The sequence below is a fragment of the Ambystoma mexicanum genome, chromosome 9, assembly GCF_040938575.1.
Source record: "Ambystoma mexicanum isolate Mex_15411 chromosome 9, UKY_AmexF1_1, whole genome shotgun sequence".
Lineage (NCBI taxonomy): Eukaryota > Metazoa > Chordata > Amphibia > Caudata > Ambystomatidae > Ambystoma > Ambystoma mexicanum.
The window spans coordinates 1,397,126,117-1,397,139,287 of record NC_090931.1 but is presented as its reverse complement, the minus strand read 5'-3'; the positions used below and the strand labels follow the sequence as shown (position 1 = coordinate 1,397,139,287).

Genomic DNA, 13,171 nt, shown 5'->3' with positions numbered 1-13,171 from the left:
TATTTCCTACTTTACCCAAAGACAATTTAAAATAACACATTTGGTTTTGTGTTGTTTTTTAAAATTCATTCTTGCATGCACTGTCTGTTTCCCTCCTGCATTAAAATGCTTACAGTGTGCAGTCTATATTTGTCAAGGCTGCATTAACTGTACCTTACTTTACAGGGGCAGGCTTTTTGTGTCAGAGAAAGAATACATTCCAGACTCCCTCCTCCACCCACCGGTGCTTATCCAGCCATGTGCCAACATACCTCAGCCAGAAACTGAAAACACAAGCCTCTATGAGGTTGCAGCATTCTGCATACAAACATTGTTTGACTACACAAAGATACAACCGCAAAAGAGATATAGGCTCCAGCTTCCAAGTCTGCGTGGCCACCCTCTGCAACAAACCCCCTCCCCACTCATGGAGTCAACCTTCCCTAACTAGCGCATAGATGCCCACGGGCTATGTGTGCTGCTATGAATGTATAAATAAGTAAATTAAATAAATACATTAATTGTGTATAAATTATTTGTAATTCCTTTTATTTTGGAACTTACTGTGCTATTCTTGCGTGTAGGCTTTTGCTGGGGACTTGTATCCATCAAAAGTATAGCCTGCCTTTGGCCCATGCTACCAATATAGAGGCATAGGAGGTATACTATTCCCTTTTTGTTCATTTTACCTTTTTGACAAACATCTCTGTTAGCGCACAGACGCCTTTGTACTTCCTTGTACTTCTGGCCAATATCAGATTTTGTTACACGCTCTGTTCTCTGTGTGTGCTCTACTGCTCTTTGGATATGGGACGAAAAAACAAATCTTCCATTAATGTTGTTCTGGAGCACTGCACAAACCACTGCACTGTTAAGGGGCCGCTTCTTAGATGGTGAAAAGGCATCCTTTTATATTAGAGGTCCTACGGTTAAAGATGGCAAGAACTGCCTGCTTTATGAATTGCAATCCATGGAAGAAATTCGGAAATGAGATTGACTATGTCAATGCTGGAGAATTAAGGTTGCTCCTTTAAAAGAGAAACTCATGGGGGCGCTGTTTGGCAGCCTGCAAAATGGCTGCTCCTCTTTGAGCTCCGTAACACCTCACCCAGACACAGACCCATAGACCGGACTGCAGCGCACACAGCAAATCCAGCACAGCTATGAGGGTGCCCGAGGAGCCGGGGCACGTCTGAGCTGACTTTTGAAACGAGAGCCCTGCCACAACGCCCGGCAAAGAGATACGAGCAACGGTAGCCTGGGAGCCTCCCCCCTTGCTCTAGCTCGAGCAGGTAGCGCGGCACCACCAGAGCGTTCCATTGCCGGGAGGGAGGTACGGAACATCACTGCATGGTAACAGGCCCGACAGCCTTGCCACGCTACTGGAACTGGCCGGCTGGCATATATCCTGAATCGCCTGCATTGCCATGGATAAGATAGAAGGCCGGGGGCTGGCAGCGACGAGGACGACGATCCCAGCTGAGAGACAGCCCGCTGTGAGAGCTGAACTTTGGCCCCAGCGGCAGCCACTCTGAAGGGCAAATGACAGGCCCACGGATGAGCGGAAGGCGTGGACACGCCCGGACTGGCGCAGGGCTTAAAATCCCTGGATCGGGAGGTAAGCGCGGCACTGGTAGTGTGGACCACTGCAGAGGAGTGGGCCGATATTCTCCTACACAGGGACAACCAACCTGCAGCTACACACTCAGACGTAGCCTGCGCTGGCAAGGTGCAAAACCTGGAGGTGCACGGCTAGTGTGCCTCATTGAAGAGGAGTGGGGCCATATTCGCCTGCACAGCGAGGCTGCAGGGCCCACTGCGACCCGCTCACTGGCCAAGCTGATGAATAGGCGGCGGTAAGTGGTGGACCCCGTGGTGAGCAGAGAGCGAGGCACCACCTAATCATCTGGCTGCACTGCTACGCAGAGGACACCTAAGGGACGGTGGTGTTATGCTCACCTGGTCTCTGCGGGGGCGCTGGACGGGGCTGGGCGTGGTCGTGTGCTGCCTATGCTTCTAGTCTCCCTGGCGGTCAGCTTTGGGTTGTAAAGAGGCGGCGCCTACAATAAGGAACGGAATTAGGGTGTTGGCCCTGCTGAGGAATGACCCACACCTCCCTCCAGCATTCACTGTCTTCCCGGGCTCTCCGTCCTGCTCGTCTATGCAGGGTGCTGTTGCTGGTGAAGTATGGTAAAACGGGCCTAGTTACTTCACTGGTCCTTGAGACTGTCCTCACGTCAGTCATTTCCGGCGTTATGTGTCTCTTTCACTCCTGTCCTTTTACTTCTTTTCTCCATCAGTTCTTTCTATAAGTGTCCTTTGTGATCTCTCACACTTGCTCTTTCACTCTTTCCTGCACCTTTGCTCTCTCGCTCCCTTTCTTCCTTCGTTTCTTCTTTGCGTGTCCCTTTGCATTCTTTCCTGCTTCTTAATCGACTTACGTGCCATTTCCCTTTGTCTTTGCAGTTTGGAACAGCGTCAGAGAAGCCCAGAAGACTTGCGGTTCGACTCAGAGAAGCGTTGGAATGAAGCTGATGAAGAGAGCAGGTGAGTTAAAATGCGCGATGCATTAGCGCTGGGTTGTGGGTTTCTCTAACCTGTTGTTTTGTGTTGCAGGCTCGGCGATGGATGATCGAGGAATCCAGGCGATATTCTGGACTTCACAGGATTCTCAGGTAAGCCGAGGAATAATGTTGTCTTGCTTTCTCCTTGCAGGTCGGCGCCCGGATCAGGATTGGGACTTGAAGTTCGTGGAGCGCCGGGCACTAGACACGGTGAGCGTTACGCTGCTGGCATGCAGAATAACGCGAAGCATGGATCCAGGTTTGGGCGTGGCTTTTATAGCCAGCTGCGGCCATGTGCCCAACCACACCCAATAAACTAGACTGCATGGTCCAAAGGAATAATAGGCCTCTGACTTCCTGTCCTCCATGTTTGATGACTTCCTGTACTCCATGCTTGATGTCTTCCTGTCCTCCATGCTTGATGCATGGTTCCACAATCACCATGATGAGCCTGGTGCCAAAGGCGCCAGGACTGAGACCAAGTGGTCCTCTTCAGTGGTTTTGGGCCTCTTTTGGTTGTTTGTTGGTACAATGTTCCCACAGTGGGTTGGGCGGTAGTGTAAATGGGTTCCGAGAGTACTGACTGTGACAGGTGGACACTTTCCAGCAGGGGGACGAGAAGACCGTGACAGGCCATACTCCCTCCACCCCCTTACAGGGCACGACCGAGGAATGAGGAGGGGGAGAGGAAAAAAAACCCTAGTGGTGTGCAGAACCTGGAGGGTGTCCGGACTCTGAGCCGAGAATATCCTGGACACCAGCCCCAGTGAGCAGGGTCAACCAGAACGGTGGACATGACTAAAGGAAGTGGGGCACACAAAAAGCAAGGCAACATAGAACCCTTTACAATGCAGGTTGCTAAATTTGCTGCGGACACCAATAAAGCCCCAGGTGGCAACACGGATGCAGCCCAGGACATGCCAGATCTGCCCCAAATAATGGATAGCATTTTGGATTGACATTAAGGTCACAACACTAAACGCCAAAATAGAGCAGGAAAGCACCAGGGTGACAGAGGCGGAGACGCGTATTGGGACGGTTGAAGACAACATTGTAGAGCTGAAAACTCAAGTACCCTCCATGTCCAAAGACTTGAAACGTGCTCTGCAAAAATGCGATGACCTCGAATGCCGCTCCAGGAGAAACAACATTCGTATAGTGGGCCTGCCAGAGGGATTTGGCAGAGGCCGCAAGGGGGTCGCGATTGAAACCCTTCTGAAAGGACTCCTAGTGGACCCATACTTTTCAACATCATTTGTGGTGAAACGCGCCTACAGATAGCCAGCGAAAAGACCAAAACCGGGGGCCCCGCCCAGGTCTGTGTTGATCTGCCTACTGAACTATCGAGACCGGGATGTCATCCTTCGACTGGCCAGGGAACAATCCCCCCTCCGATATGAATCGGCCACCATCCACATCTACCCCGGACTTCTCCATGGCAGTCCAGCAAGAGCGCAAAACATTTGCAGGTGTTAGAAAACTATTAAGAAACTATTAAGGGACAGGTCGGTGCAATATGCAATGCTATTCCCGGCACAGCTGAGATTCCAACACTAGGGGAAGACATTATTTTTCACGAAGCCTACAGAGGCGGTGGCCTACAAAGCAAATATACCCCTCGCACAGAGCAACAACGAGAATGATGAGACAGCCAGGAAAACTACCTAGTCAAATAATCTGATTATCTTTTAAAGTTCTATGGTGCACTAATTTAACAAAGTATCCTGTAAATTGATGATGGGTGTTAGCAACGCGGATGTAAGAGAGCTTAAGTAACGGCTCCCTGATGCAGTTCTGCACTGTTCGATCAAATTGTTGTTGTGCGGTTCGACCAGTTCCGGGCCGGACCCAAGTTGGTCGGGAAGGGAGGGATGACCTCACCCTGATTGGGGGGTAGGAGGGATAAGGCAGGGAGAGATGGGGTTAGAAAATAAGTAATAAGTGTAATGGCAGACGAAACCAGATGGGAGAAGGGTGCTTGCTAAATCAGACTATCTGCCATGGCGGTAACCGTGGGTGGGAAGATAATCACCAAACAACTCAATGTGGGTGATTAACCTGATGAGCTTTAATGTGTGGGGGCTGGTAAATTATACTAAGGCTCTGCAAATAATGTCACACACCAGAAGGCACAAAGTCAATATCCTTTTCCTTCAGGAGACACACGCTACGGCGACAGCCAACCACCAGATCGCCCCTTCCTGGGTGCCCAACAGATATTTTACAGCATATTCAACCCAATCCAGAGGGGTTACGATAATTATACACAAAATGGTCAAATTTGTACTCAAAAGGCCCAACACTGATCAGGAGGGCAGCTACGTAATGGTCCACAGGATAACGGAAGGGGTAGAACTACTACTAGTCAACACATATATTGCAGATCCCACTGACACACACCCACTGATCCCAATATTATATATGAATTGTATGCTAGATCACAACCTGGATTGTACCAGGAAAGCCCCAAAACTACTATCCATAAGCTGCCGTAGCCTCATCAACCAGATGAGGAAATTAGACCCGAGGGACATTTGGAGGGCACTGGATCACCAATTCACATTCTACTCATCCGTTCATCATATGGCCTCTCATATAGACCGGATACTTATCTCAAAACAATGGGCGGGGAGAGTTTCTGACTGTACAAACCTCCTTCGTACACTTTCGGACCATTCCCCTGTAATGGTATCACTGTTGATTGGATGGGGGCCCAGCACCATTTCACACTGTTGGTTTAAGTCAGAGGCCCTTCAGGACGTGGCGTTCAAAGCGGATATAGAAGCAGATATACGCACCTACTTTCACCATAATACACCCAGAGAATCATCACACAGTATTCTGTGGCAGGTGTTTAAGGCCTACATTAGGGGATGGCAATGGCTAAAGAACTTGGGGTCCTGAAAACGATCCGACGGCAGCTAGCCAACTGTGAGCTCCGACTCAAAACACTTGAAAATGCCTATAATGCTGACCCAGACCCTACAACTATGGGGTATGGCTCTACATTAGAACAATTTAAGACCCTTGACCACAGAGAAGTTAAATACTTTCGTAGGCCGGCTGCGGCGCAGTGGTATGGGGAAAGGGAACAGCCTGCAGGATAATGGATGGACTGGTGCGGGCAGAACGGAATCCCCCTGTATGTTGAGGAAATCCGGACGGAACAGGGAGCAAGCAAACACTCAGATCAAGAGATCCTTGAAGTATTTGAACGGTTTTACGGAACACTGTACAAATCAACTCCCCAGCGCGGGGTTAAGCCACCGAATTGCTCCTAGAAGGGATACCGCTGTCAAGAATATCCGGGAATGCCAGGGAAAAGACCAATGTCCTGTTCACTGTTGAGGAAATCGTGAAGGTAATAGGCGAACTCCCAAGAGGCAAGGACCCTGGACCGGGCGGCCTAACAGCTGAGTTCTACATAGCCTACACCCCGAGTCTCGCCCCGCCTACTAAAAGTTTGTGAAGAAGCTCTGCAATATTCGGTTCTACCGGGCACGCTGCAGGAAGCAGCCATAACAATTCTGCTAAAGCCTGGCAAACCGGCTAATGACTGCAGGTCTTATAAGCCCTTGTCGGTATCTAACGTTGACACAAAGATCTTTGACAAAATTATCACAAACAGAATTCTTCCCCGCATGCCGCACTTAGTGCATAATGACCAGGCGGGATTTATTGATATTGATATTTTATTTGTATTGCGCTCATACACACGTGTTTCAGAGCGTGACAAGGCAATGGAGGGGAAACAGGGGAGGACAAAACAACAATATTACTAGGCCCAGTGACATTGAGAACGCGCAAGTGCAGGGGAGAGGGAAGGGGAAAAAGTGCAAGGGAGAGGGAAGTGCTGAGCAAGGGATAAAACAACAACCAGTAGTGCAGCGAGCAAGGTGGCAAGTGCAAGGCTTAAGCGCAGACAAGGTGTGCAAGATAAGTGCAGGTGGGAGATTTATACCGGGGAGATCCACAGCCTTGCATATTCAGCGCCTATTTAACATCATGGCACGCATCAAACCCAACATGGTTGCAGTAGCAGTGGCCTTAGATGCGCAAAAGGCTTTTGACATAGTTTCCTGGGAATATATGTTCATCATACTAGAAAAGTGTGGCCTGGGGGAAAAGATGATTAAATGCATTAAGCCCCTATACACAAAGACGAAGGCCAGGGTGCTGGTAAATTCACAACTCTCAAAGGAAATATGGCTGGAGAGGGGCACACGCCAGGGCTGTCGCCTGTGCCCCCTCAAATTTGCGTTGGCGATCCTACCAATGGCAGACATGGTCCGTGAACGGCATAGGAACAGGGGTATCAGGCTGATGGGCACTCCGGACATCATTTTACGATACGCCGATGATGTCCTATTGTATATAAGAGAGCCCAGTGTAAACCTTGACCCGATAATACGAGACATAACCGAATTTGGGTCCTCTACCGGATTCACGATCAACTACACAAAATCAGAAATATTCCACCTTACAGACCAGACAACCAAACCCACCGGGACATACCCACTAAAATGGTCTCCTGATGGGATTCGCTACGTGGGGATCCAGGCGACTAGTGAAAAAAAGTATTGATTGAGCCAAAACTATGCAGCGCATGAGACTTAGATGGCGGGCAGAATCTCCTGCTGGCGGTCTGCCCCACTCTCATTGGCAGGTAAATTAGCATTGGTTAAAATGATACTCCTACCCAAACTATCATACCTATTTGCAAATATGCCCATATGGCCTGGCAAGGAATACTTCGCCAGACTACACGGTGCACTAGCCCAGTTCCTGTGGCACGCGGGAGCAGTCAGCAAGAAATAAGTGGACATGGCACTCCTGTATGAGAAAGGGGGATTTGCGGCCCCCAGCCTTCGAAATATACTGGCTCGCAGCACAAGCACAATTCTTGACATACCGGTACGGAACAGAGGGCGTGCTAGAACCCTACTGCTGGTAGGGAAATATACAGACGACTGCACCTTTGATCCAGTACAAACCACACTACTAGCATGGCTGGGAATATTATCCTGCACAGAGAGGCCCTGCCCTTACTACAAAAGGCTGCCACTCGCAAAGTTCCCAGGGCTGAAACCTACCTGGGACACCATACTTCTGCATAGATGGGAAACACAGGGGTAGCGGGAGATGGGAGACTTATTCCCGGGGGGAAGTTCATCATGACATAGATATGGGACCAAGGGAACACTAACACAGCAATGGATACCTTGCAATTTTATAGGATGCGGGCGGCAGTGGCCCGATGGTGGAACACCAAACCAGAGGAGCCACCGGAAGACGTGTTTCTGGTATATATAACAAGTGGTATGTGGGAAGCACCAAGTGTAAATTGAAAACAAGAGTGCAACAACATGTCATGGCTATACACAACAAAGATGCGAACTATCCAATGGCCAAACACTTTACTGAACACCACGAGAACAATATGGAAAGTTTCGCATTCTTCGGAATCCATGCCATTGAAAATGGCCCTAGAGGAGGAGACCGAGAAAAAAAGCTACGACAACAAGAAACCCGGTGCATTCTAGATTTCGAAACAAAACAGCCAAGGGGTCACAACATGGACGAAGAACTTTATACCTTTTTAGGACATTGATTTTCACGATCAATGGTCCTCATGTCTGATACATAATTGATTTGAAGTGATTTCATTAATTGGGTTCCAAATAAGTGTGAACCCAGCTTTGTTGCAGATTTTAACTAAATGTTGATCACATGTGTTGTGGTGATGGGTATTTGTGTGCTTTTTGTGGAAAGCCACGATTGTGGAGTGGTGTATATTTTTAACATTTGGACCAGTATGAACTGACACACAATGTAGGCCAGAGACATGCAGGGAACATCAATTGGGATATTTCCAAAAAATTCATCTGATCTGAGGCTGCTAAGAACTGAGCACCAAGCACTTTATGGACAATTAAGTCTTTATGCACATAAGCATCTGGAACTTTGACAAACTGCACTAGGCACTTTATTCGATAAATGTCGAATGCACTATGCACTTTACATTAAGGCATAAGACACTTTGAATAAAGAAACCTAGAACTTTGACAAATTGCACTAGGTACTTTATTTGAGAAATGTTGAATGCACTATGCACTTTACATTAAGGCATAAGACACTTTGAATAAAAATAACAAAGTACTAGACGCAAGCTAGGCAGTACCACATTACTCGGATCAAGTGGAACACTATTCGAACAAATTGCAGGCACTATGCTCTTCATTGCATAAATGGTTAATGCACCATGCACTTTACATAGGAATCAAGCCTATCTTAAGATGGCCGCCGGCACACAACTAACCAGTTACAAACATGTAAGACCCTTCTTTGTTTCCACTAAATGCCGATCTGCATGTGCTGTCTCTATGCCTACAGTTGTATTGTTTTGTATTTAAACACTATGGTGATAGGGTACTGGTGTTGTGAGCAAGCGGCGAGTAACGCCACGAAACGCGTCAACTTTTTGTTGGGAAAGCCGAAATGCAAGGCATATTATATAACGTGGATGCCAACTTTTAACCAATAAAGAGGTTATAAAAGACATGCTTAGAGTGATGTAAATCTCTAAAGTAATATCCGAAGGCGAGTGCTCCTCGAATGACTGATGGCAAGTCAGTTACATGGATAACCTATATATATATATATATATATATATATATATATATATATGTAACTCTGATGGCTGCCACAGCATCTTAGCGACATTGTACAAAATGGTCATAGACAAAACTGGGCAGCAAATGTCCCCCGCCAGAGTCAAATGGGCAGGGGAACTAAATGTGGAAATCACTGATAAGCAATGGCGGAAAATGTGTTTATTGACCAAAAATGTATCCCTCAACTCCATGTTCAAACTAATCCAATATAAACTACTCAATAGGTTATACTATACCCCTGACAAACTCCGAAAGATATAACCGGATCAGACGGGTAGGTGCCCCAGGTGTAATAATGTAGAGGCTGGCCACTTGTATATGCTGTGGAGCTGTACCAAACTCAAGATGGTCTGGAAACCGGTTCTTGACACACTTGCAGGGATAATACAGTGGCCCCTATCATATTCCTCCAGGGAGGTAATGTTCGGACTATGGAAAGACACTCAGGGCAAACACACACAAGCCTTTTTAAACATGGGGTGTTTATTAGCCAAAAGCTTCATACTACAGAGTTCGAAGAAACCTGAACCGCCCAAGCAAAGAGAATGTTTCTCCAATATGATTTGGGCAGAAGGATGTGAGGAACTTTACCTATCCACCATGCCGGGCACATCTAGGCCCAGAGACATATTGTGTGAATTTTGTTCCTACCTGGGAGCCTGCAGAGGGACCAGCTGGTTCATGAAGACTAGGAATCTGAGTAGTCTTAAAGCAGTGGTTGGCAGGGGTGGGCGGGGGGTGAAGGGAACGAGCTAGCTACATGTAATGTAAAATATTGCTTGAACTGCCCTATTTACTGACTGTACTTCAGCACCGGCTTACAAACTTTTTTTACCACCAAAGCATAATGTATCGTCTCTTGACCGAAAGGATATCCTGCATAATTCTTTTGTTCTCTCTTTTCTCTGCCAAGCACAAATAAAATAAAGTAAAAAAAAAAAAAAAAGAAACTCATGATGGCACAAAAGGAATGAAGATATGATTTTAAATAATTGGGGGTACAAAATAAAAAGTATCAGGAACTTACTTTGTTGCAACTTAGAACCTATTTGAACATAGACAAACATTTATTTGGAATAAAGCAAATTATGTGGAAGCAGCAATGGACCCAGCAGGCTCAGTTTGAATGGAAATGGAAGTGCTCCTGGTATATTGAAGGAGGGTCATGATATAAAGCACTTTAGACGAACATAAATAGATTATGCCCCCTCCAAAACAAATTTCGGAAACAAATTATCCTGAATATGGGTTTAGAAACCTAATGGGCATCTGAATCTTATTAGAGGTTGACAGTGAGGAAACCTAAGGTATAAATTGTTCCACCCTGTAAATGTTACATTAATGACCAGACTCTTCTTAATCAATGCCAGAAAATAAATAGTAAGGCAGATTGTATATGCATTTGTTATTGCTTAATTATATAATTTGAATTGTAATATTTTGAAATGGAAAAATTATATTTATTTGTAAAACAAATTAAAATTCATTGATTATATTACCAAGCGTTTTTTGATATTTTGATGAAAAACAATGTGGTCAAAGGTGGCAACTATTTGAATTGAGTAAGTGTGAGTTTAGGTTCTGGAGAAGTACTGTGCGGTGGGGATTCCTTACCTCGATTGCGGCTTTTCGGAACGCTTCAATGCAACTGATGCTCTTCCTGTAGTACTGCACGCCTTTTGTTTCTAGAAACTCGTAGATGCGGTCTATCAGCTGCTTGCTCACTGCAAAGGTAGAAGAAAGGTGAAACATTTGACTTTTAAAGATATTACTTTGTAATACTCCAGCTGAATGTAGGGCTTAAATACAATACAATGACAGGAACACACAAGACCTGTGATTATGAAATCTGTCTTTAGTTTAGCGAGCACTTCAGTCTCCCGAATAAATAAGCACTGATGATGTCAAAGAGTCTGGATATTTTTATTTTGTACACGGAAAAGCCTGAACATTGAGATTGAAGTTGTGATATTGGTAGTCTGTGAGAGATGCGATTGTTGGTTAGTCTGTACAAAGAATGCAAGTATTGAATGGTTATGCAGTTTTCCAACTTGATGGTAGCCTTAGCAAGGAGGCCAATGTTTGAAAGAGATGTGTTACGAGGAGGGAGGAACAGAACACTTGTACAAAAAGGAATGCTGCTCCGCCAAGCTAGCCTACATACAGGCACGTACAATATATATCAATCAGACTGCTATAAAAAAGCTAAATATTCTCATTTGTCTGAGCACATTTTGACAGCTTCCTGCTCTGCCAGGGAACTAAGCTGCTAAGCAACTGACCACTCCAGTACAAACTCCCTTAAAAACCTTACAAACACAAGCACATTGCGACCATATAGCCTCTTTATTTTTTTTTTAGGGACAAAATCTATAACATCCGGGGTCTGATAAGTATAGGAAGGTCAATTCCTATAGATCTGCATCCTTTAATTTAATGCTGAGGAGACACAAACTATTGTCTTTCAATTCAGCACAGTGACAGACAGTATGGTCTTCTCTGCACTGTTGAAACTTAGATCTGCTTCTCCCACTGACCCAATTCCTCTTCGATATCTCCAGGCAGCTTCTAATAAGTCTATTTCTCTGTTAACTGCTGCACTTCAACACTCCTTTTCAACGGGGCATATCCCTGAGCTCCTCAAACACACAGTGATCTCTCCACTACTAAAAAAGGCACATCATGACCCAGCAATAGTGGAGAACTACTGCCCTATTTTACTACTTCCAGTTCTGAAGAAACTGATGGATTCAATTGTGACCCCTCAACTCTCCTTTTTGGAATCTAACCACCTCCTTCACCCTTTTCAGTCTGGTTTCCGTCCCGGTATGGGGACAGAATCTGTAATGGTTGCTCTTATGGACGATATTGCCCTGCTTCAGGACTGCAGAGAGGTGGGAGCTTAGATTCTCCTTGACCTCTCCATGGCCTTTGATACTGTTGACCATCAGAACCTGCTTCAATGTCTCAGCAAGGGGGGAATCTCAGGCATTCTGCTGAGGTGGTTTACCTCTTTTCTGTCTGACCGGGTTCAAACAGTTTCCCTCCCCCTTTTGCTTCTTTTCCCATAGCTTTTATTTGCTTGGTCCCACAGGGATCTGCTCTGTCTCCCCTTTTGCTTAACTTACACATGCAGACTCTGTCTAATTTGATCACGGGCCATGGGGTACATTTTGACTCATATGCTGATGACGCACAGATCCTTTTTTGTCTCGATGTCCCATCATCTGACCTTCTCTCTAAATTGAAAGACTGCTTATGTGCGGTCGGGGGGGTGGCTGGCGAATAACTGGCTTAAACTTAACAGAGGCAAAACAGAGGTAAGCCCTGTGGCAGAAGGGCTGTGTGAACTGCTGTTTAGCTGTGGCGGCTAGACTGTCTTTTGTCTCCGTGAACTCTTTGGATTAACATGGCTGAATTGAAAGGCGGAAGCTGGCCCTCCTCTTATCCTCTTTTTCAGCCGTCAGCTCGTCAACACGAGCCAACCGAAAAGCAAGTGGCGAAAAGGACGCCGCCGCTTTAAGTGCTTTGATCCCAAGGATTCCCCTTTCCGTGACGTGAAAGTCACGTGACATCCAGCAGGGTATATCAGCTGATCCAAGCCGCCCTTGCGGCGTAAGCCCTGTGGCAGAAGGGCTGTGCGAACTGCTGTTTAGCTGTTTGGCTGCTATGGCGATCGGCGATCCATGAAACTAACGCTGTGAGCACTGTCTGGTGATTGCTGAAGAGCACAGGTAAGAAGTAAAGAAATGGCTGAGGTGGGTCCTCAAACACGATAGAAACTAAAGACTTGTGCACAGGCTGTAGACAAAATTGTGGCTCTAGATGGAAAACGATCACCAAAAAGTGTGAGCTTGAAGGGTATAATTGGTCTGCCCAAAAACAACAAAACGACATAGTGGAAAATGGGGCACACACCACTCGAACTGTCCAGGCATTACAATCTTCAAGCAC

The 13,171-nt window shown here is 46.3% G+C and overlaps 1 protein-coding gene across 1 annotated transcript in view; it reads right to left on the bottom strand.

Annotated features, from left to right (window-relative positions):
• XRCC5 (X-ray repair cross complementing 5) overlaps nt 1-13,171 on the bottom strand; it is a 1,556,689-nt gene that overhangs the window by 306,411 nt on the left and 1,237,107 nt on the right. The window contains exon 17 of the mRNA XM_069616805.1: nt 10,832-10,941. Coding sequence (XP_069472906.1) covers nt 10,832-10,941 — 110 coding nt within the window. The remainder of the gene's footprint in view (nt 1-10,831; nt 10,942-13,171) is intronic.